The 25,034-nt window shown below is 43.1% G+C and overlaps 2 protein-coding genes across 5 annotated transcripts in view; one reads left to right on the top strand and one right to left on the bottom strand.

Annotated features, from left to right (window-relative positions):
• Positions 1–620: 620 nt before the first annotated feature.
• Positions 621–7,466, bottom strand: DCTPP1 (dCTP pyrophosphatase 1). 2 transcript variants are annotated; one of them, XM_069244380.1, is made up of 4 exons: positions 7,275–7,466; positions 6,023–6,201; positions 5,425–5,535; positions 621–2,221 (listed from the first exon to the last, which is right to left on the bottom strand). In XM_069244380.1, the coding sequence occupies exons 2-4, from the start codon at positions 6,160–6,162 to the stop codon at positions 1,993–1,995; spliced, it is 480 nt and encodes a 159-aa protein (XP_069100481.1). In that variant the 5' UTR covers positions 6,163–6,201; positions 7,275–7,466; the 3' UTR covers positions 621–1,992. The 2 variants fall into 2 exon arrangements, with proteins under 2 accessions (XP_069100481.1, XP_069100480.1); XM_069244379.1 differs by having other exon boundaries at positions 7,326–7,464.
• A 216-nt stretch (positions 7,467–7,682) lies between these two features.
• The window catches only part of QPRT (quinolinate phosphoribosyltransferase), a 34,514-nt gene continuing 17,162 nt past the window's right edge, over positions 7,683–25,034 (top strand). For 2 of the 3 annotated variants that reach the window (XR_011205556.1, XR_011205555.1), the window contains exon 1: positions 7,685–7,939. The gene's annotated coding sequence lies outside the window, so the exon portion shown is untranslated. Of the gene's footprint in view, positions 7,940–25,034 lie in introns of all 3 variants that reach the window. The other variant, XM_069244378.1, reaches the window with a different exon arrangement.

Below are 25,034 nucleotides of genomic sequence, written 5' to 3'. Positions count from 1 at the left end.
ACGTTCTCTCATGCATGCAGGAGACAACACCGAGAACCACCATAGTAAAATCCCCAAAATATAGGCAACGGACATCTGCATTAAAAAGGTCTTATAAACAATTTAAATATTGGAATGAAATGAGCACCACCGACTGGTCTAAACCTTCTAAAGTAACACTTAAAAAAGCATGCCCTCTATGCTGGAGCATTTGGAGTTTGAAAAAAGTAAGGTACTCTGACAACACTTCCTACTCTAAAGGACCCCTTTACAGTGAGAGCCACAAGTAGTAGATGACGGTTGCTGGAGTGGTTGAACCGAACAAGGACTGATACTTGTTCTCCAGTAACTCAAGGGAGTTTTCAAAAGCACCACCTCAAAGGGTAGAAGTTACTTTCAAGTTGCCTTAGTGCGTTTTGATTTGCATTAAAAAGGATAACAAGCGCACCTTGGAAAAAAGGTCTAGCTTCAAACAGAATGTATATTTTATGCATTTAGGAGGCTGTGCTATGGGTAATGCCATGAGTGACAAAAAATATATAGGAGAACTAGTTAAGCAATCTTTCAATTATGCTCAACGAAAGTCACCCTGTTTAGTTTGCAGTATGTACCTCCCATAGAGTAAGAAACCAAAGCGCATATTTGTTTGATAAAATGGCAGTTTATTGTTTTGTTGCTTGCTTCTTTTATTCTTGACATGCAGTACAATATCAGGAGGAATCTGGGTTAAAGTTTTTACAATGAAGATTAGAGGAACTCTTGGTGGTTCTGATCAGGTCTAAATGGCTTGGCCGCTTATAAATGTTGTGCTCCATCCAACTGGCAGTTAAAAAACGTATTACAGCAGAAATAGCAGAAAATCCATCCAAGAAAGGATGAGGGGTTTAATCTTAACACACAGGTTGCTGTCCAACACCTTTCACTTTTTGGAATCTTAAAAAAAAACGTTTTGGCCAATCACCAACAGGAAATAGCGTTGTTTTTTTACTTTGTAGATTGCCATACATTCTAGAAAGACCAACATTTTTTTTGTTCTCCGTATACTATGTTACAGTCCAGGCTCGCCAGGGAGACCCAAAAAGCCTTTTTGGCACACATAATTAGTTAACTGCATTTCAAATGGATTTTTTTTTTGTAATTTAAACCGGAGTCTAACCCTCATTTTATGAATAAATATCACTCCTCGTAAGGTACTGCATGAAGCAGACTGCCCAATATACCAAATCAAGTAAAAGTTGTACATATGAACTCTGGCTCACCACCCATACCTCATCTCAGAGTGTGGGTCAGGGACAGTCAACAACAAATTAAACTTCTACGCAATCACATAGAGAAAGAGACCATCTCCTGCTCAAACGACCACCCAGAAGCAGTTCTATGGGTACACAAACAGGTAAGTATATCTGCTAACTCCGCATCGCCACCCAGAACTATAAAGAGCTGGGGCGATCACATCTTTCAGAGCCCATTACAATGTCAAAGGTGTTCCCCCCCTCCCCCCTAAAAACTGGCCACGCTACTTATTCCAGTAACCCAATACCACTGCATCAGCAACTGGAGTGAATAAAAACATTGTATCCATAAAAACAGTCCTTAAAGTAACAGAACATCAACAGCTGAACAGTTGCCCCAAAAACTGAGATCGTGTAGTTGGAGTCCTTATCGGAGGGCTTTGGCGGCATTTCAGGTCACAGATGTAGAAGTGCTTCGGCCTCCATTTCCACATTTTACAGCAGCAATACAATCGATCTCAGGAGGGCAGAAACTCAAGCTGATAAAAACTGGAAACTTGGCTCGCATGGCAACAAGGCAACTGTAAAAAAATAATAACAACATTTCAAACGTCCTTGCCAAGCAGTGCAGAAACACGCAGCAGCAGGACTGAGCTTGGTCCCACTGTGGGATGAGCGATTAGTCTCAAACAGGGGCAAAACTTCTCTCTGCTGACAACCTCCTTCGCTCCCTCGATTGAAGTCACTTCTAACTTCTTGTCACTCGCAGATGCATGGGAACTCAGTCTCTGTACTCTGTGTATTTCTTGGCAGAGCCGTGTACTTTGCCAGCTGGGTACTTTTGGGCATTAAGCGCCATCTTGGTCAGCACAGCCCGAGGCAAGTCCACATGGCACTTCTCAGCAAGCTCCACAAGGTAGATGAGAACATCACTCAGCTCGTGGGAGAGGTCTTCCCTCTCCTTATCAGTCCAGTCTGGAAGGCCTTCAGCGACCTCTCCTCTCCACTGGCTGCAGAAAGGAAAAAACAAAATCGGTTTGAGAGGACTGGGAAACGTTAGCAGAGCCGGTTACTCACAGGTACAGAGACTGTCATTACAGATTTATGCATGGCACTACAGCAGCAAATGTCCTGCCCAAATTAGGGATTAAGGTAAGAGGTGGAAGATATGCGAAGAAAGAATATAAAAACAACGTTTTTGTAAAAAGCAACTTTTATTTCTTTAAAAAACAAACTATGCACAGCAAGGGCAATAAGTTGTGACTTAACAAGCTCGACACCAAGATGGCGTACACAACTCATCTTTATCTGCAGGTTAAGTGTCAGTGAGGAGACAAGGTGTACCTTCAGTTTCACAATGCCCATTCTTGGGCCACAGTAGATCACTCAGACGTGCTCTCATTCAATTGTAGCTTCGCACGGCAAGAATCTACGATGTTATCCAGTCCATAAAAGTTCCTGAGGCCCCCACGTTTTCAGGATTTTTCAGTCACCCCCTACTTTAGCAATCACTCCACTTACATGCACTAATCCATTCCCAGGAACCACTTCGATTTAGTAGAGCGCACAACAAACCCTTCCACACTATCCCAAAAAGGTACCACTGGCAACAAGAGAACTTGTTGCAAACACAACGGTGAAGACTAGGATAATTTAAAACAGGCATTCACCTCAAAGGTTATGGAAAGTTATTAGGCAACACTCACAGCTCGACTGGGAACCCGGTAACACAGTAAGATATATCGTCGGTTTTCGAGGGTGACTGCATTTCCTGTCCTGCTTGTCATCGCTTAGAGCATGTTTTTTTGGCAATTCCAAGTTTCACAAATAAGTAGTTCCAAACACACTTTATTCAGTAGGATGTGAAACTTCAGGTATATTAAATGTAAGTAAACATTCATTGTTGACGGTTAAAAAATAAAAATCTATAAATATTATTAAAATTAAAAAGAACATTCGATAAACATTTGCAGTGCAAACTATTTTTTTTGCTAAAAGCAGCTCGTTAAACCCAAATGAAATATGGGGGCTATTTAGCACAGATTTATATCCAGATTACACTGGCTCAAGCCTTTGTCATGTCCAGTGATTTGTCCAAGGCCAATAAAACAAGAATCATGTATTTAATGAACCACTAACTAAAAAGCCATCTGTGTTAAAACAGACAACAATTGATGCTCTTCAGTAGTTTATGTTCACTGATAACAACAACATGCGCTAGAGATTGTCTCATCTGCAGGTACTACAGCTTGCAATGGGCCTACTATACTTAAATTTTTGCAGACCCCCGGGTCAAAAAGTCTGAAGTCCAAATGAAGATAGCGGTTCTTCGGCTCTCACAAGTTAGAAAGACCCCGATTTAGCTGGGCTTGTTTTTTTTCATAGCTTTCTGAGACCAGCTATGAGCTCGGTCACTAAACGTTGGAAGTTTTTTTTGCTGTATTTTAGATGAGCATACTTTAACAATATTTTTTAACCTTCGATAGTTTAAGTTGTAGTTCCAAGGTGGCGCCATTCCAAGATCTTAGAGCATTAAGTCAAGCACTCCATGCCATGGCATTTTGATGGAATGATTTAACAGATCAAATTCCTTGAGAGTCCTTCGATAGCAGCTTTCATATGCGTTTTTCCAGTCTGAATCAATATCTTAGTATAACTGCATTCTGTTCCAGAGACTATTTAATAAGTTGCAAGTACAGGTTTTCCTGTTGAGTTATATCAGATGTTTTCCTTATCTCTGCGGGGGAAGCTTCTGAAGGTCTTTGAGGAAGCTCGAGTGCGGGTGCTGCCAGACACCATGCGTCAGGGTATTGTGTGTTTGATGCTCAAGCCGGGAGGGAACCTGGTGAGCCCTCCTCGTATCACCCGCTTACCATGTTAAATAGTGATGTCAAGATACTTTGCAAGATTTTGGCCACCCAGCTTCAGGGATTGGTACACAGGGATCAATGTGGGTTTATCCCTGGTGGCAGTATGTCCTATTATTTGCGTCGCTTGGCACATATCCTGCACGAGACCGAAGATGTGGAGAATGAATTGACACTAGTGTCCCTGGATTTGGAAAAAGCCTTTGATACAGTTGAGCAGGGTTAGCTCCTAGAGGTCCTGCAGGGCATGGGGTTTGGCCCCAGTTCCTGTGCTTAGTGCAGCTACTCTATACTGCTCCTACTGCACAAGTACAGGTAGGGGGAAAACTCTCAGCCGCCTGGGAGAGATCAGCAGGGGCACGAGGCAGGGATGACTGCTCTCGTCGCTACAGTTTGCTTTGGCGGTGGAACCACTAGCGATATGGCTTCAAGAGTGGCTGGAGCAGTGGGGGATCCAGGTAGGACGGTCCACACATGTAATTTCTCTGTATGCGGATATTGCATTGGTATATGTATGGGATCCTCATGTTTTGGTGCCAATGCTGCTGCAGAGGTTAGATGTTTCTGGGGCTGTCTCTAGTCTCAGGGTCAATGGGAAGAAGTTGCTCCTGTTCCCCTTAGGCAGATCAGCCTACGGAACCGCTCTAAGGCAGGACTCAGGTGGGAGGTTGAGAATTTTCAGTATCTGGGTATATGGGTCACTCACTCTGACTGCGCATGATAAACAATGTTGAGCAAGTAGTCGCCGGCCTGGAATGCCACCTTGTTTGGAAGGTATTAGGCCACTGGAGTTATGCCCACTTCCCAGTGGAAGTGGTCATAATAAGGGTGCAGTCAACCTCAAGGTGGTCAGACTATAAAATGCACCTACAGAAGAAGAAAAGAAGCAGCTGACTTGGTATCAGCCCCACTGGCTTACCTGCTGAACTTGATGGACTCTGCCCAAAAAGGCGGCTCATCCTGCAGCCGAACCTCCAAGAAACCCAGGAGGACTGCCTGCCTTCCACAAAGACTCAGACACCCGTGAGCAGCAGATCTGCTCTGCAACAAAGTCTTAAGAAAAGACTCTGTACAAACATTACCCTCCATCCATACAAGCGTCCACGACCCTTTCCCCCGCTATAGCACCACAGTATGGCAGGTGCACGCAAAGTGGGCGTACATAACCACTATGCCCCTGGACCCAATGCACTGCTTGCCTCTTTTTTTCCCCCACTTTGTTACAACATGATTTACTAACAGGGTGTGCGTAAAAGTGGGAATGTTCAAATGATAAAGTATGCAAGATGATTCGGCTTTCACCATAAGTAAAATACATATAAAAAATTGTCCATAAATTTACTCACAAGTGCTCGGCAACCTCTCCCACCTCACCCACCATGGCAAGCAGCAGGTTTCGGGGCTTGTGAAACTGGTTCCAGTCCCTTTCATCTGTGAAGTCGGCTTGTCGCTGTCGGCTGCAATAAGATACAAGAGGTTAAAACAAAACAATATTACCATATCACAATATCCCTGCCTCGTGCATTACCTCATTCCCAATCCTACATTTACTCTACATTTCTCATGTTCCTACTTCCCTTATGGTGCTCATCAATCCCCCCCCCACCTAATGTTGCTCTTCCAAACACATTCTGCTGATCCTATCACATACCTACTCCCTTAGCTACCAGACCTGTAAAATCTGCCCCAACATGCATAACTACCTTTGTCAGAAACGTTACCGCACAATTACTTCAAGTTGCAACAGCTTGTACAGTATGCCACAATGCAACTTGTGTATTTTCCAATTTTTTAGTGACATTGTCAAAAAAGCGACTTTGCGTCACACTGCAATTATCAAAATAAGAGATTCACTGTACAAAAGCAATTTAGAAAAATAGTTGAGAAGGTTCACCCTTGAGGAGGAGAAGCGATAGTTTGTTAATCATTTGCAAGGATGCTCACATTTCCTCCAAAGACGGAGAGTCGCTGAAGGTGAATCCGTTACGTCTAGACTCCGTTGCACCATTGAGACTTTCCGCACCCTTTTCAATAACCTCCCCATTCTGCATTATTCCGTCCAAGGCTGTTCCTTTGTCCATCATGCAGTTTGCTTCCACTGCTGCGAATGCTACCGTGCAAACCTGAAAATAAAAGGTTGAAGATAAGTCACTGCATCGTCTAGGTACCATTGTGAAAAGGACCCGAGGGAGCAGGGCCTTTTCCACATCCTATTCAAGCAGCAGTCGCTTGAAATTGGTATTTTCCATATGCGAAGGCATTCTGAAAAATACAGAAGGACAGCAAGTGTTCTTCCATTAATAAAGACCAGATACGCATAATAAATAATTATGAAATGCAAACCACAGTGGGATACACAAAATAAAGCCTAATTCGGACATCCTGTTTTGTGTAATTACCGAAAATACAATAATTAACTTATAGTTACATCTTTCTGGCGCAGTAAACTTTACTCTGTTTAAACAATTTTGCAGAAGACTTCTCTAATTGGGCACCTCTAACATGTGTGGTGTTTAAATTCACTATCCTGCAATAGACATTTGTGAAAAAGATGTGCTGCCACTTTTCCCTTAAGAACAATCTCAGCGGGGAGCCAAGGAGTGGAATGAGAACGTTCCTAAGTCCCCTTCCTAGTGACAGGACTGGCCGCATAGTTTTCTTCGCAATCTCTTTATCAGGGTCACCCTCCTTGCATTTATATGTTTTAAATACGTGAATGGAGTCAGTCATTCCCCCTCACACCCACCTCCCTCGCCATCCACAAAACCTCCTTCTTTGAGTACAACGAGCCCCAAGGAATTACTGGCCTTAAAGACTCAAGAAGTTGAGAAGCCTGAAATCCTAGTTCTCCCCATGAAGTGTGAGAGAGGAGAGTGTGTGTTTGAATATATATATATATATATATATATATACACACACACATACCGGGGGGGAGGCACTGTTACGAGCACATAAGTATGCGCAAACACACAATCCACCGAGACAGCAAATAGTGCTGTTGCCCCAGGAGGCTGTAACGCCAGCCACGTGAGCACTGATTTTATTACTCTGTTTAGATGTTATCCAGCCCCTAATGTTTTCGAACTGTCGGAGACGAGGGCAGCGATTTGTATAACTCCATTTCGGATTGCTGTGGAGAGCTCCACGTGTGACAAGCCACTTTACTCGTGGATAACGGGGCGCTTAACCCACTCACCTAAACACACCACGATCTACCTTCAGCAAAGCTTTCGATCCCGGCGCCTACCCTAGTACTCCGCGACGTCGACTTCAAAACAATCGCACTGCTCCAGTCCCAGAAGAGATAAGTACTACAGCGCTACCCTTTAGTTATACTGCTTCCAAAAAGCTAGCGCGCCCGCTTTCTTAAACGCCGGATGTCACAAACATTTTAGTCCAATCAGTGCCAAAGCCGAGTACCCTGATAGCCAATCGGGAACTAGGATTGGGTATGCAAACTTGACCACGTACCCTCGGCCACACAACCAGCCAATAATTTTAGGCACAGTGATCCGGTTGTAATCCAACCAGAAACCAGAAGAGAAAACATTCATGCTATTCGTAGGTAACAGAAATCTTCTGATTGGATGCCATTTTTTAGACTCCGTTAAAATTCAACGGGAGTCAGGCGGGTGTGGTGAGACCAGACTGCCTCCCAAATTCGTCTGTGTACAAAGTTCCTGGCGGATAGACTTTGAGCTCATGGCAGCCAACCAGAGCCCTAGGACAGTAAAATGGAAGGGAGGGGTATGGAAATACCTGTGCCTAGCCCATCCCCCAGATTGCATCTAGCAGTAAAAAAAAAAAAACAGGCTAATTTAGAGCCTACCTGGGTGGACGCAGACGCAGTGGATTAGTGGGGTAAGAGTGCTGTACGTTATTATTCTCCAAGGTTTTGGAACTGTGTAACTCGACAGCTCTGCTTGTTTGCTCGTAAAAAAGAATGTATACGAGAACAGTGTAGCGTTGCCGCATATGCAGTTTTAGAGGTGGATGAATGAGATGAGATGCTGGTGTTGAGAGGAGCGCTTTAACGTAGGAGTTCCGACTATGGATGATTTGAGATGTCCGGATAGGGTCCTTGAGTTCTGGGGATGGTGCGGCTAGAGGGAATGATAACTTGTGTGATAGGGGTTGTGGTAGTGTGTCGATGGTCGTGGAAGCTTAGGTTTGCTGTTGATGTAGGAGCCCCGTAGATGCTTGGTGTTGGGCAGTCCTTAATTTAAGATGGTTGTCGTAGTTGGGGCCCCACCAGCACTCCTTTTTTAGGGACTGGTACTTATTTTTCTTCTTCAGACCTTGACCCAAAGCATGGGAGTGAAAACGCACCCAATAAAGAAAGGAGAGAGAGAAAATACCTACAAAATCGTGACAGAGGCGGAAAGCAGGAACTTTCAAGTTTGATATAAAGGGCACTAGTGACTATTGCTCGATTAAAGAGGATTGAGATACAATCAAGGCTACGCAGTCTTGGAATTCGGCACATAGATATTCATTAGCGCAAGCGGTAGGCTTCTGAGAATAATCTTTGTACCCTGACACCTATAAAATTAAATTCTCGTCTTGGGGTCCTGGGTAATTTTACAGGAGTTCCATAAATATTTCCAAAGTGGTGGCGTTTTATGATGCTTGATGTGGTGTTCGTGCCTTTTGCAGTGTGTTGAGGAAAATGTGGAGTTGCTTTGTTAAGTAATTGTTCTTCATCTAGGGTGCAGCTCATGTGTGTAAGTAACCTCTCAGTAGTGGCGGGCTGCCCAGGTGTTCCAGCCTGTCTGGTTGTGCCTTGCCACATAGCCTTGGGATGTTCGCTGATCTGAGGGGAGGTGGCACAGCTAAGTGTATGTCGAAGAAAATGCTGCTTGTCCTGGTAGTTTGGAGAGAGGCAGTCCACGGGCAGTCTATGCGGTGGTGAGGGTAACACATTTCTGGTTGAATGGTCATTTGCACTGTGTTGGTTGCATGCATGTAAAGGGTACAATACTGGTAGTCAAACCAGTTGGTCCATACAGGTGTAATTGTAAAAGGCAGGGCCACTGGACCTATGCGACATGGGAGGACCAAATTATGCATCAGGGTTGACTAAATTATGCAACAAGAAAAGACACATTTTGCAAGTTAAATTAGCCCATTTTGTGATAGTAGTCATACATTTGTCGTTTTCTTCTCACATTATCATTTCCTGGTCAAAGGGTTCCCTCATTGTTGGCAGTTAAACATCTAAATACTGCAATAAGCAACTGGAAAATGACCAGTCAACATTTGCAAAGGGCTTTCTACTGAGTGGCAACATGGGTCAACGTGATTTTAGTAACTTTTAATCCGTTTGAGCTACCAACATTTGTTGTGTTAAAATCTGTAGGTTATACAACAGCAGATTATGTGGCGAATGCAGGAAATACATAAGTTACGTGAAACTCCACAGGCGCAGAATCACATAATTACAGTAGCCCTGGTAATGTGGAAGCAAGGAATAGGAAAGTAGCATGAGTATTCTGTTAGTGACAACATCTTGCCAGTGCGTTGACCTCCGGTGCAGAGGAGGTACGTAGAAAATAAGTTGGGATGTGAGGAAAATGAAATGATGCAAGTGTAGTATGCATGAGCACAAGGGCTCCTATAGTTCAAGAAGGTGTTGTGTACATGTTGGGTTGTGATAGTCAACACAACAAGAGCAAATATGTCACCACCCCTAAGTTCTCTTTATGACCTGTACCTATGTCCGTGAGACCTCTTTTTGGTTCTTTAAAAAGACTCCTCACCCACCAACCTAGTTGGTGGCATGCTTAATCATGGGGGTCCCACCCCGGGAGCCTAGCGCCTCTGGGGTGTGCAACAACTCCTGATTACAGCAGAGCAGGTGGTTCACAGTGGTCAGTTCATACAGAAAGTGATCAGTGCTAAAAGAAACGAGATGAGTTTCATGTTGGGCTCTGCACACTTTCTAGCTGAGGTCCTGTGTGTTGTGGATAAGGAAAAAGGGTAGTTGTGTGTCTCTGGTTCGGAACCTAGAGCTGCTCCTATGCACTCAGATAACTAAGTGATTTTGGTCTTGAGGGTGATGTTGTAGGAAGCCATTCTTGTGAGATGGCTCCAGTCTAACTAACTGTGTTTATATTGGTATTTAGGTTTAATGTGCAGGTCTGAAGGGAAGTATTCCTGATTTGTTAAATTGTCAGTGCTCTTGAGAAATGCTATGTTTTGAATATTTGGGAAAAACAATGTCTCTTTATTTTGTGACTGTGTTTGGTTCCTGTGTTCCATTGCATAGGGACTTCTCCAGAGGGCTGTGGACCCTTTGGCTCTTTTTCTGGTTATTTGGGACAGAGAGAAACTTTGCAGATGCTGAGTAGTTGGCTTAAACTATGATTGAAATCACACTGGTTTTTGTGACATTAATATTTGATGTAAGAGTAGGATTTAGCACATACACGTTGGTGGCTTCAGATGAAAGAATAATGCCTTGACTGTGGAGGCCATTGTTATGTGTCTGTGACCTTGGCAACATTCTTTACTTTAGAGGTTGAAACTAGAAGATTAGAGAGGGGTCATATGGTGCCGGGGTGTAGCCTGACTCGAGAGGCCACAGCAATTTGTAGGGAAGGAGCGGGCCCAAGCTTTGCCCATGTGAGAGCAGGCAAGTAGACAGGGCTGCTTTATTATTGTTGTTGTTGTTGTTATTGTTATACATAACTTATAAAAGGCATAGCTACCAAAAGAGGTTTCCCAGCACTATCCGAAATTACGGATTGAAGCACTCCTGGCAGCTCAGAAAAGGGGCAGTGATTTGGAGACCAGATAATTGAAACAGCCAGGTGTTTAAACGTTTCCTGAATGCAAGGATACAATCAAATTCTCTCAGTGTTACAGGCAAGTCATTCCAGAGTTTTTGCCCCAGATAAGAAAATGCCTGACCTCCTTGGCGAGATTTCCTAATTCTAAGAATTAGAGCCAGATTCTAATTGGCCAGGTCTCAGCGGGTGATTATGGGAATATCGAGAGATCCATGATCTCAGTAAATAGGACCAGGGTTATATAGGCATTTGTGTATATAGCACAATGCCTTAAATTGCACCAGCCACTCAATAGGCAGCCAGTGAAGGGACCTTAGCAAACTGACAGAACCAGAAAACCTAGGAGAGAAAAAAGCAGGAGACGTGCAGCAACGTCTTGCACAATTTGGAGGAGTTTAAGTAATGATTTTACCACCCCCAGATATAGGATATTGCATAGTCCAGCCTGGAGATAACTAAGGCTTGAACTACAGTTCTTTGAGCTGAGGTGGAAAGGCAATGGAGGATCTTCTTAAGCAATTTCAGTATGCCAAAACAGGTGGCTGCTACCTTGCTAATCTGCTGATCATAGTGAGTTCATGATCCAGCCAAACTCCGAAGTTCCTTACAACAGGACTAGGGGAGTTGCCCATAGAAGAAGGCCACAAATGTGCACCCCAGGGTGTAGAAGGATTCCCCACCAACAAGACCTCCGTCCTGTCTCCGTTTAACTTTGAAGAGTTAGCACCTATCCATTCTGAAACTCGGGCGAGACAAGAAGGCAAAGCCGCAATATTCTGGTTGTCCTTAGATGACAGATAGAACAATTTGTGTATCATCTGCATACAAGCAAAGTGTAAGGCCCTAGTTTTCCACAATATCTGCCAGAGGTCTCACATATAATTTTACAAAGCAGAGGAGTCAGAATGGAGCCCCAAGGCACAACTGAAGATAGTGTAATTTTGATTTGTGTTTTGGTAAGTGCGCACAAAGATTTTCCAGGCTAATGCAGTAGTCCTGTATTCCCATTCCCTCTAATCTTTGTCAGAGCGTATTGTGGTTGACAGTATTAAATGCTGCTCGGAGGTCCAACAAAAGTAGTGCAGCAGCTCTGCCTTCATCTAGCCCAAGAAGCGCAGATTCGGTGCTATTACCTGCTCGCAATCCAGACTGTGATGGATGGAGTAGGTCATTCTGTTCTATAGGTTTTGTGAGTTGCAAGTTTACATGTTTTTTTATAGCACTTTAGAAAAGTGGCCAGCAAAGATATCCGTTTCTATTTAGACCATATGAGGGGGTCTGCATTATGGTTTTTCAATAACGGAGTGACTAAAGCAATTTTCCCTTTTTTTTTTTTTTTTTTTTGGAACTACCCCCTCTGCCAATCACTGATTTAACAGTTGGCCAATCCGCTCTTTAACTTTCTGGGAAAGCTTCCCTATGATATCTGGAGGCCAGGGATCCGATGGGAAACCTGATTAGATCAATGAAGGGATGGTCTTAAAAGACAACACACCCAAGGGCTGAAAACTCCCTAAAACTGTATCAATCTTAGGGATACTTGTTTGAAAGTTGGCCTCAGCTGATTTGGAAAAAGTAGCCTTAACATCATCTACGTTTTTTAAATGGAAAATTAGGCAATTTCTTCACACTGCATATGAGAGAGCGGAGTAGTTTGTGCCATCTTTGTAGGACAAAATTTTACTTTTCTTTCAACACCAGTCATCTGCAGACATGCCTCTCTTCATTTTACCCTACCTAACTGATACTGTCCCAGGCACACCTCACAGCTGTGAGTGATAGCCACCAAAATGGAAGATGGCTGGTGAGTGGCCACTTTTTTCTTTTTTTTTTTCCAATGGCTTTCTGTATCATTCTGTGTCCCCATGCGTTGTATACCGGAGCTGGGTGCTGGAATGCTGAGTAAACTATGTATTAGAATGTTGGTGTGGCGTGGAACCTGGAGCCCTGACAGGACCTACATGTTGGTGCTGCAGCTTAAGGACCTAACATGAAATGAAGAACTTGCCTCCTACCTGAGTGGCACCAAACTCTTATGTAAAGACCCTGCTCTCTAAATATAACACTTATAGTTTTTGTATATATTTGTAAAGTGCAAACCTAGCTGCAAAGTAATATATGCACTACATTATCTGAGAAGTAGGGTGACGATTTACAAGATATTGTACATCAAGTGAGAATTACACTAAAACATTTCACAAATATTTAGGCACAGAGACTTAAGTGGTTTGCCCAGAATAACACCTTGTTAAGTCTAGCATAGAGGCTGGGATTCGAACCTGGGTCCCCAGGTCCCAAAGGTAGCAGCTGGAGCTGCTAGGCTACATCCCCTCCCCGCATCTTCTTCTGAGAACAAGTAACCTTTGCAAATGTCCAGCATAGCTATTACCTTAGGTTGCCAATGCTCTCCAAATTGCTCTTTCCATTTAAGCTATGCAGGGTCATTGCTCACCAGGTATCAGCCTTCAATCAATAAGAGAACTGGGCTTTGCATGGTGACTGGGGCTGAATTATACTCTGAACTTCTGTCCGCAAAATATATCACCTAATCCACTAACAACAATATGTCCTTGGCCTGCTAATAGTTAGCAGTCATGAACTTTGGCCATCTTAACCATAGAGTGAGAAGTCCCTCTGTGCAAATGGAAAGTCCCAGACACAGAAAGTTTGCAGAAACTGGACCTTCTGACTGCAGATGCAAAACGTGGGAGAGTTTGACTTAAAGGACCTGTGTTCCAAAAGAACAAAATACAGCCCTGCCTTCACTTTCAGTAGATCCTCACTAATATTGTGTGGCTGTGCCTCCTCTGTGGGTACAATATTCATAATTAGACTGTCTGCTTGTACCCTATGAAATAGATTCCAACCACTGAGTCAGGTTTGGTTTTTGGAGGGACTGATTGTTTATACTGGATGATGAACTTGCTTCTCGCCAGTTACGTAGACATATGCCCATTGTCATGATAGCCGGACAGTGTGATGTCTTATAGAATCCAGTACAGAAGTTAGAACCAGAATGAAGATGACCGGTACTGAAGGGGTTAGTGGTTGCAGAATCAGTATCTACACTTATGGACTGTGCAAAGGTGGACAAGAATGGGCCAGTGTCTCTTCCTGTCCTATGTAAGCAAGAGGCTGGGTAGTTCTGTCTCTTTCTTTTGATATGGGTAGTGCTGCCTTCGTGGAGGGAGATAGAAAAGTTAGGAATACTAGGCATAAAGTGGTTTAAGAGTGCTGGACTGTGTCAAAGGATTGTTGTGGTGTTGTCTCAGTACTGCGGTGGGACATGGTGACTGCAGGTTGTTAAGGAGTATGTAATTGGCCGTTTAACTGGTACAGAAACATTGGCTTTGGACCATGAAGTTGGGGGGCATCAAAGGTATACAGGAGGTGGAACAAGATCATTCATAAAACAGGAGTAGCAAAAATAAGTGTTTAAAAGAAGTGGAAGAAGATTTAATAAAAAAAAGAAATGCCTTTTCATTTAATTTAAATAGCGCACACACACTGACAGCAACAGTTATATCCCCATCTGGGAAATAGATGGGGGAGTTGAAAATTCAAGTCCAATCAGATCCAACATTTATACCCTGAAACCTTTCAGAAGTGGGTACACACTCATTGTAAGTAATTTTGAGCAAAGATTCATAGTTAGCATCAAGATGCTCTTAACCCCCACTTGACAAGCAGGAGAGCCAGCTGTCGTTAGAGGGAGTACCACAAGGCTAGCCCTCCTGATTTAATTGCAAATCCTGACTGGTGAGGTCACAAGATGTGCTTATTTTCAAGGCCCTATCCAAAAGGTCAAATGCACCTGCCTACAAACCTTCCTCTAGTTGCTTATTAACAGCCAGGCCATACCACCGGGCATCTGGGAAAATATATCTGTATCTTTAAGGGATATCATGAGTACCATGAAGGGGTTTTCTGGCACTGATTCTTCCATGTGGAAGACCAACCAGACAGACCAGGTGCCTAGGATCTTTCCTGAATCACTGACATAACCTCTCAAATAAGTTAGGTCCTCAAAGTCCTAGAATCAACAGGAGCTGCTGTCTACAGGGCTTTGAGATCATTAAATACATTGGATGTATGCCTTTGTTGCTTTTTCCACCAGGATTTGTGCTCTGTTTGCGACCTTGCTTGGACCATCGCTGTTTTTAGGGCTGCTACTTTGGGTAAGCCTGCTTTTGCTGAGTCGTTTCTTCTTTTTCATCAACCCAATTTGCGGTCCATACAACAAATTAGGGCCAGACATTTGAAAGTCGGCCCGAAGTCAGTACAGGTCTTGGGGTCAAGCATCTAAGACATGCTCCTGGGGAATCTCCTATCCCCAGCTAGATATCTATATTTGCATCAGAACCTATTTGTTAAAATACTATGGGCCTCATTACGAGTGTGGCGGTCTGAGGCCCGCCACACTCCAGTTAACGGTCGAACCGCCACACTCCAGGCGGTCCGACCTCCCAATTACAAACCTGGTGAGTGGACCTGACTGAGCACCTATGTCCCTGCCCAGAAGATGGTTCATGACAGCGGTCAGAGTTGTACTCTGTGCTGTCTGGCTGATTACAACTCCCGTCACCACCAGCCTTTCCATGGTGGTCTGACCGGCATGGAAAGGCTGACGGTGACGAAGTGCTGTGGGCCACAGGGGCCCCCTTCCCAGCACCATTGGAATGCGCACTGTCTGCTCTGCAGACAGCACGCATTCTGAGGGTGCTGGTCGGCCTCCTCTGTGCTACAAGATATCACTCGACTTCTTTAAGGGAGCCGGGTGCTAACTTGTAGCACTGTTCCTGCCAGTCTGACCGGTGTGAGCGCTCTGTTGCAAGGACTGGTGGGAACATTATAATAGTGCCGGAGGTGACTCCCCCGCCGTGGCGTTGGCGTTCTTCCTGCAAATTTGATGGGACCCCCAAACTCAAAATGAGGCCCTTAGTTTCTCTTTTTATTCAAGATAGCAAAATGTACTGCTTGGGTTTCTTGGAGGATTCTTAAAGAACTGTGCAGGTGTTTCCCAAGACCTCCCCACTGTGATTTATTGAACTTATTTTATCTTTATACATTTGGCCGAGTCACTTAGTTCTGTTATCGCTTTATGCCAGCTCAAACCCAAATGACTAAGCCTACAGTATGGTCCTGTTCATCATGGCAGTTCAGACATCACTCATCAGCACTAAATATGTAGTTGCCTACTGGGTATTTGGGGATGTATGGATTGGACGGAGGCTACTCCAGATCAACACTGTCTGAGCAGTTGTCAGTTTAGGTTTCATTACTTCAAGGTCAACCTATAGGTGGTTCTACTAAAAAAACATATTGTAAGAGATGGAGGGGAGCACTGTGCAGCCTCACTTTTTTGATGTTCAAGAAACCAAGGCTGGTGGAGCATCCCCAACCAGATGCCTTATTTTAAGGGTCGAGCGCACAAGCGCTCCATCCCTGTGTTAATCTGTCTTTGGGCTTTTAACCAAGCCGGTGTCACGCCTGTCACTTTCATTGGTTTTTGGGCTTGCATTTTAAAATCTGTTTGATTTCATTAGTGAAAGGCATGCATACGTCATGCCTTTTCCGGTGTTTAGCCCTCCTCGAGCGCACGGGCCAACTACTGAAAACGTACTAGTCTCCATGTTTTCAGCCTAGTTTCTGCACTACTTTATCTCTTCTTTTTTTTTTCCACACCTCTTCATATAACACCTCAAGCCAAATGTAACTTATATCAACATGTTGAACAATTTCTTGATGAAAATAAGGACTCCGTTACAGATGCTAGTATACTTTGGGATGCTGGTAAAGCAGGCATTAGAGGAATGATTATGAGAGACTCATATATTCTTAAAAAACAACTGAATAGTGAAAGGGTATTATTGGAAAAAGAGGTAATGTTACTCTCTAATGAGTATAGTAAAAACAAATCGGCCAGAGATTTAAAAAAAGTTATTTTCAGCCAAATTCACACTCAATAACTTGTATACTTCTCACATAGAAAAATGTCTATTTTTAACTCGTCAATGTAATTATGAAAGGGGGGAGAAAGCTGGAAGACTTCTAGCATATCAATTACGCCAACAAGAATCCTCTAGAACGATATCTGCTATTAAAAATTCTTCAAATCATTTACTTACACAACCAACAGATATTCTGGCACAATTCCAGAACTATTATGAAACAGTTTATACATCATTGAATTGTGATAATACTAAAGAGAAAGATGTCTTTTTTACTAACTTGAAAATCCCAAAATTGACCCAAGAACAGTCTGGAAGGGCACATAACAACAGAAGAAATTACAAAAGCTATTGATTGTTTAGCTGCAAATAAAGCACCCAGGGAGGATGGCTTTCCTATCGAATTTTATAAGATTATAAAAGTTCACATAATCCCACTCTTACAAAACTTCTTTAACGAAGCCCTAAAAAAGGACATCCTTCTCCAGAATTTTTACAAGCATGTATTACTGTAATTCTTAAACCTGATAAAGACCCACTTGAATGCTCTAGTTATAGACCTTTCTCATTAATAAATTCTGATATTAAAATTCTGGCTAAAATACTTGCGACTCGCTTAAATTCAGTCATTACATTGCTTATCCATCCATCTCAAGTCGGTTTTGTTCCATCTCGTTCCTCTTCAAACCATCTCCGAACAATTCTACACCTATTATGGCAACAACGTAATAAAACAGAAGAAAATATTATTTTGTCCCTGGATGCAGAAGAAGCTTTTGATAGAGTGGAATGGAGATATTTATTTCGAACCATGAATAGAATAGGTATTGGTACAGATTTTATTACTTTAACTGAAGGAATGTATCAATCCCCAACTGCTGCGATCACTTGTAATGGCTTTACATCGCCATACTTTAAAAAAAATTCATGATACCAGACAAGGATGCCCACTTTCCTAGTTATTGTTTCTCATTGCTTTGGAACCTTTAGCTATTGCAATTTGACAGAACATTAATATACAAAGTTCTTTTTACCCCAGCAGGAGAGGTAAAAGCTTTTTATTATCCAGATGGTATATTACTAACATTGTCTAACCCAGATTCTTTGGTTAAAACCTTGATCACTCTATTAAATCAATTTTCAACATTCTCTGGTTACAAGATTAATTGGTCCAAATGTGAAGCTTTACCAATGAACAATAATACTACACCAATCTCACTAGGTAATTTCCCATTTAATTAGAAATCTTCAAATCTTAAATATCTTGGGATCCTACTTAATACTGGACTGAAGAATGTTGTAATGGACAATTTGAATCCAATTATAGATAAACTTAAGAGATTTCATAAGATGGTCTCAGTTGAATGTCTCTTTATGGGGTAGAGTACAGATTATAAAAATGAATACAATCCCAAAATTCAATTATGTGTTCAGTATGTTATCACTCCCAATTACTTCTAATTTCTTCAAAAGTACTTCATCTCTAAGAACTGTTTTATTTGGGGAGGAAAAAATCCTCGTACAAGTAGTTCAAAACTACACTCCTCCTCTTTAAAAGGAGGTTTAAGACTTCCACATTTGGAAAATTATTGGATAGCTCAACAATTATCACACTCAACATATATGATATCCATAATCGATAACATGCCCCTATGGGTGAAAATAGAACAGTCTTTATTGAAAATTACTACTATGATGGCTATTTATTATACCAAATGTCCAAAATATTCACAATCCTTAAATCCAGTTACCTACTCCTTTCAATTAGCATGGCAGAAGGCTCATAAAATCATAAAATTCAACGCCTATGTTCACTTAAATGCCCTAATTTGGAATAACTCTGCAATTCTCTATTGAGGTAAAGAGCTTAATTGGTTAGTCTGGAGAAATCACAAAATGAATACCCTGTCGGACTTATATACACGAAACAACTCTCTGAAATCCTTCTCCTATTTGCAAGAGACGTATAAACTTCCAAAATCGCAATTTAATAATTTTATTTTTATATCATCTATTTTAGATTCCAAAATAGACTGAACTATAGATCCTATACTACAGTCAAGTATTGCTCGTTATATATGTGCATGGAGGAATTTCAAAGTTACGGTGTCAGGCTTATACTCCATACTAATTGATAAATCTTTTTCAGATGATACTTCTGAAAATTTAAGAACATGGTGGTACACACGACTAAATATCGTCTTTTCAGATAAAGAGTGGGCTAAAGTTTTGGAAAATTATAATCAGGGACGCTGTGATGCAAGATTAAAATGTAATTACTTTAAAATACTTCATCAATGGCATTGGTCACCTTCTAAACTCTACTCTGCTAAACTTAGTCCAAATTCTGATTGCTGGAGATGCCATCAACCTAATTGGGACATGTTCTATGGGAATGTTCCGATATTCAACAATTTTGAACACAAATAACAAAATATTTAAGAACATTTTTACCTAATTTTTTGTCTCAATCACCCCGATTGTTTTTATTACACAATACCTCCGGAATGGGTAGGGTTACGTCACTAATGTTCAGGTGGTTATCTACGGCAATTAGCCTGGCAAAAGTTAATATATTACGTTTCTGGAAATCTACATTTTACCTCCAATCCTGGTTGAAAGATATGTTTGACATTGCGCAGTTTGAGAGAGTGATATACAAATTACATGACAACTTAAAATTATTTGAGAATATTTTTGGAGCTCTTTTCTAGAATAAGTGTGTTCTCTATTATCTCCTTATGATGATTCCTTGAGGGAACGCTCATAATTAGTTTTTTTTCTTCTTAGATTCTATTCATTAATCTGGTAAATACGTTTCTTGTAATTTAAGCGATTGCTATTTTCATTTACAAAATATTAATATTCTTTGTTTTTTCTTTTTATATACATTTGGGAAAGTTTATTTGTACAGAAAACTATCTAAATGTTTCTTAATAATTTGTAGTGTATTTTCTTTTTCTTATTTAATATAGAATGATTATGTGGATTCCTTATTAGTGCATTTTTTTTTTTTTTTAGATATTTGATGTATATTTTATATAATCATTGATAAACTTATGTGTGTATTTGTTTATAAAAATGTAATGAAGAATTGAAACATAAAAAAAAGAGATTCAGTGAACTGACAACCTTTTGAAGCAACACAGTTTTTTTTAACATTCTTGGCCAGCATTATAGGTAGACTGTATTTATCTGTCTGAGTCATGGTATCCACGTCTGATGTAATCTCACTCTTCTGTGGTGGTATTTACAAATTCACTGTGGTAGCTGTGTTGCCAGAAATCGACCAAGTTATACTTCACTGACAAGACATAACAAGGCCGCAATCAGTCTGGAGTTGCTTGTGTACCCTTATGGAAGGGGCCTCACTCGTCTGACAGTTCAGGCTGAACTATTCCCCTGAGAAGCAAGGTCGGAACAGATTTGAATAAGGGGGGCCTCTGTCGAGAGTAGCATAGTGAGTGAAATATTTTGGGTTGGAATGCTACCTAGAGTGATTGCTAGTTGTTGAGACTGACTGTCAGTGTTTAGAGTATTTTCAAGCATTCTAGCATCATCATTTGTATGTTTTTGGTAATTTCCTGCCTGCAGTCCCAAAGTCTCCCCCAATGCCTTTTGTGGAGAATTTGTGAGTGTCTGGACCCACACAGTTTTTCACAGCCACGTCTTGATTGTGAATAAACTGAGTTTCTTGTTGTTAAAATAATACAATACTGCTGAAGCGGGGCTGGTTTTCACCCTCTTCCACAGTAGATCGCCTAGTCACAGGGAGCTCTGTAGAGGGAAAAGTGGGCAGATTCACACCGGACGCTCCAAGGCAGATTAAGGTGCAGCCTGAGTGCTGCTGCTATGGAGTCATCACCTGTGGGTGCTTTCTTTAGTAGCTTCGGATAAGGCAGGTGATACTCTTAGCCAGGGACAGCACCATACGCTTGTTCATGTATAGTGCAGTGGCAGGTGTTTCTGCAGCCCCTCCTGTTCAGTGCCTGGCATACATTAGCTAGGTTCTCGCACGTGAGCCCCGCGTTGATTTTGACAGGACTGCAGGTGTTTACCCAAGCCTCGGGTATCAGTTTTTCTTTAGCTGGGATCAGGGGGCAGAGAAGCGGTATCAGGCATTCAGTGTTAACAAGGATGTGGAGCCTCGCTGTCCACGGGCAGGTAAGGAAGTCCGCACCATGGGTCTCGCTTTGGTAAGCCTTGTCAAGTTGGGTGGCGCTTTTTCAAGGATGTAGTGGATAAGAACCCCTTTGATCATAAGAAATTCGGAGCTCGGAAGAGTTCAAAACATGGGTGATTATAATGTATCCTTTAAAATTAAAGTGGCTTGACAGCAAAAGATCTAATGCATCCGAATAAAATTTTCCCAAGCCAACTGAATAGGGATTCTTGTCACTAAGTGTTTCTGCTTTCACCTATGTTTCCCACGATTTTCCGACAGGGACTTTTCTTTCCTAAAATGGTTAGGCCAGGCTCAGCATTGTCTCCTAGGGTAGAAGGGTTTAAAGGGCCCGGTATGGCATCTTCGGTGCCCCCTGTGCTGAGCAGGGGTACCTATACACAAACGGACCTCCCTGGTCAGTCAGAGGTATGTATAGTAATGTGCAGCAAGGTCTGGGTCCTTAGAGAATCTTTGGTTTTCAGTTTGGTAGCTGACTGGCATCGCCCCTGTATACTCAGTGTTGTACTCTTAAAACAAATCATCTGCCCGTGAGGTAATCCGTTTACAGCACTTCGTGCTACTTTGCAGTACATATCATGAATTACCATCTCTTCAACTCGGAGCATGTTTCGCCAGAGTCAAAATCAGATAAATCAAATGGGAAAAATATTTAAAATAATTGAGCATATTATAAGCTCCACACCATTTAAGACTTTCAGTAGCACTTCCATGCAGCAAACAACCGACCGAAGCTTCAAACTCACAACACTGGAATCCAAGTGGTGCAAAGAAACACTCCTACAACCCTTATACCCTATTCCCTACGTAAAGCTTTAGGCCAAGGTATGCAGGCACCACTATTTAGAAGAAGACAGAGGTCTGACCTACATCTGTGAGGGTAGATGGATGGCCTCCATGATCCTATCAAAGATCAATACAGATTATTTATGCAAAATCACTGACTCCATGTGAAGTATTTTTCCAGTACTATGTTCAGACATGTTACTGAGCAGACTTCAGGCTACATACATTCATCTTGAACATACCGGTGCTCCCCTCCAAACAACACTTCACCATGCTCAAACAAAAACACCCAAACGTAGAAAGTGACCAGAGTTCCATTTTTATTGACTTACGCTTCACAACTCTTTTGTGGTGGACATGAGTCACTGATGTATCAGACTAGAAAATTCATTATTTATCCCTGGTCAATGAACACATCTTCTGGCTCAGGAAATAGGATTAAATAGTTCAGTCCTGGCATAAATGAGTGACCACTGTTTACTTCTCAGGCGGTATGCAGGTGGGAGGCAGAGTTCTGGATTAATCTGTCATCCCTGCAGGCATGTTTATGTAACTTTCCTACTATCGATTGCCTTCTGACTGGCAGGAAAACGTAATATTATCATGTCAATAAACTAACAACATGGAAATTGACTTGGCTCACTGCAATACTGTGACTACCTGCAGGTAATCGTTCTATGACTGTGCCAAGCAGGGCACCTAAACACCACGAGTCAGTCAAATATTAAGATCTCGCAGTATCGTATATGTGTATTTCTGCTTATCTCGTCACATCCCAATATAAGCACACATGCCAATATCCCATTTAACGGGCAAAAAAATTGTCCCACTGCACATAACTGATGCAAAAAATATTGTTTACATTTTTAGTTTTTATAAGTCACATATAAAAAACTTTTCATTGGTGACGGCACAGTGATTGTGTGGTTGTAGGAAAGTACCATCTTGCCTGGCATGTTACCCCCGTTTTTCACTGTATATATGTTGTTTTAGTTGTATGTGTCACTGGGACCCTGGTAACCCAGGGCCCCAGTGCTCATAAGTGTGCCTGAATGTGTTACCTGTGTAGTGACTAACTGTCTCACTGAGGCTCTGCTAATCAGAACCTCAGTGGTTATGCTCTCTCATTTCTTTCCAAATTGTCACTGACAGGCTAGTGACCATTTTTACCAATTTACATTGGCTTACTGGAACACCCTTATAATTCCCTAGTATATGGTACTGAGGTGCCCAGGGTATTGGGGTTCCAGGAGATCCCTATGGGCTGCAGCATTTCTTTTGCCACCCATAGGGAGCTCTGACAATTCTTACACAGGCCTGCCACTGCAGCCTGAGTGAAATAACGTCCACGTTATTTCACAGCCATTTTACACTGCACTTAAGTAACTTATAAGTCACCTATATGTCTAACCTTTACCTGGTAAAGGTTAGGTGCAAAGTTACTTAGTGTGAGGGCACCCTGGCACTAGCCAAGGTGCCCCCACATTGTTCAGAGCCAATTCCCTGAACTTTGTGAGTGCGGGGACACCATTACACGCGTGCACTACATATAGGTCACTACCTATATGTAGCTTCACAATGGTAACTCCGAATATGGCCATGTAACATGTCTATGATCATGGAATTGCCCCCTCCTGGCATAGTTGGCACAATCCCATGATCTGTAGCACAGACCCTGGTACTGCCAAACTGCCCTTCCTGGGGTTTCACTGCAGCTGCTGCTGCTGCCAACCCCTCAGACAGGCACCTGCCCTCCTGGGGTCCAGCCAGGCCTGGCCCAGGGTGGCAGAACAAAGGACTTCCTCTGAGAGAGGGTGTGACACCCTCTCCCTTTGGAAAATGGTGTGAAGGCAGGGGAGGAGTAGCCTCCCCCAGCCTCTGGAAATGCTTTGTTGGGCACAGATGTGCCCAATTCTGCATAAGCCAGTCTACACCGGTTCAGGGGACCCCTTAGCCCTGCTCTGGCGCGAAACTGGACAAAGGAAAGGGGAGTGACCACTCCCCTGACCTGCACCTCCCCTGGGAGGTGTCCAGAGCTCCTCCAGTGTGCTCCAGACCTCTGCCATCTTGGAAACAGAGGTGCTGCTGGCACACTGGACTGCTCTGAGTGGCCAGTGCCACCAGGTGACGTCAGAGACTCCTTGTGATAGGCTCCTTCAGGTGTTGCTAGCCTATCCTCTCTCCTAGGTAGCCAAACCCTCTTTTCTGGCTATTTAGGGTCTCTGTCTCTGGGGAAACTTTAGATAACGAATGCAAGAGCTCATCCGAGTTCCTCTGCATCTCTCTCTTCACCTTCTGCCAAGGAATCGACTGCTGACCGCGCTGGAAGCCTGCAAACCTGCAACATAGTAGCAAAGACGACTACTGCAACTCTGTAACGCTGATCCTGCCGCCTTCTCGACTGTTTTCCTGCTTGTGCATGCTGTGGGGGTAGTCTGCCTCCTCTCTGCACCAGAAGCTCCAAAGAAATCTCCCGTGGGTCGACGGAATCTTCCCCCTGCAACCGCAGGCACCAAAAAGCTGCATTACCGGTCCCTTGGGTCTCCTCTCAGCACGACGAGCGAGGTCCCTCGAATCCAGCGACTCTGCCCAAGTGACCTCCACAGTCCAGTGACTCTTCAGTCCAAGTTTGGTGGAGGTAAGTCCTTGCCTCACCTCGCTGGGCTGCATTGCTGGGAACCGCGACTTTGCAGCTACTCCGGCCCCTGTGCACTTCCGGCGGAAATCCTTTGTGCACAGCCAAGCCTGGGTCCACGGCACTCTAACCTGCATTGCACGACTTTCTAAGTTGGTCTCCGGCGACGTGGGACTCCTTTGTGCAACTTCGGCGAGCACCGTTTCACGCATCCTCGTAGTGCCTGTTTCTGGCACTTCTCCGGGTGCTACCGGCTTCAGAGAGGGCTCCTTGTCTTGCTCGACGTCCCCTCTCTCTGCTGGTCCAATTTGCGACCTCCTGGTCCCTCCTGGGCCTCAGCAGCGTCCAAAAACGCTAACCGCACGATTTGCAGCTAGCAAGGCTTGTTGGCGTTCTTTCGTCGGGAAAACACTTCTGCACGACTCTCCACGGCGAGAGGGATCCGTCCACCAAAGGGGAAGTCTCTAGCCCTTTTCGTTTCTGCAGAAACCTCAGCTTCTTCTGTACAGTAGAAGCTTCTTTGCACCCGCAGCTGGCATTTCCTGGGCATTTGCCCATCTCCGACTTGCTTGTGACTTTTGGACTTGGTCCCCTTGTTCCACAGGTACCC

This window comes from Pleurodeles waltl, chromosome 7 (genome assembly GCF_031143425.1).
Source record: "Pleurodeles waltl isolate 20211129_DDA chromosome 7, aPleWal1.hap1.20221129, whole genome shotgun sequence".
NCBI lineage: Eukaryota > Metazoa > Chordata > Amphibia > Caudata > Salamandridae > Pleurodeles > Pleurodeles waltl.
Note: the sequence above shows the minus strand (reverse complement) of the source record. Positions and strands in the feature narration are given on the sequence as shown.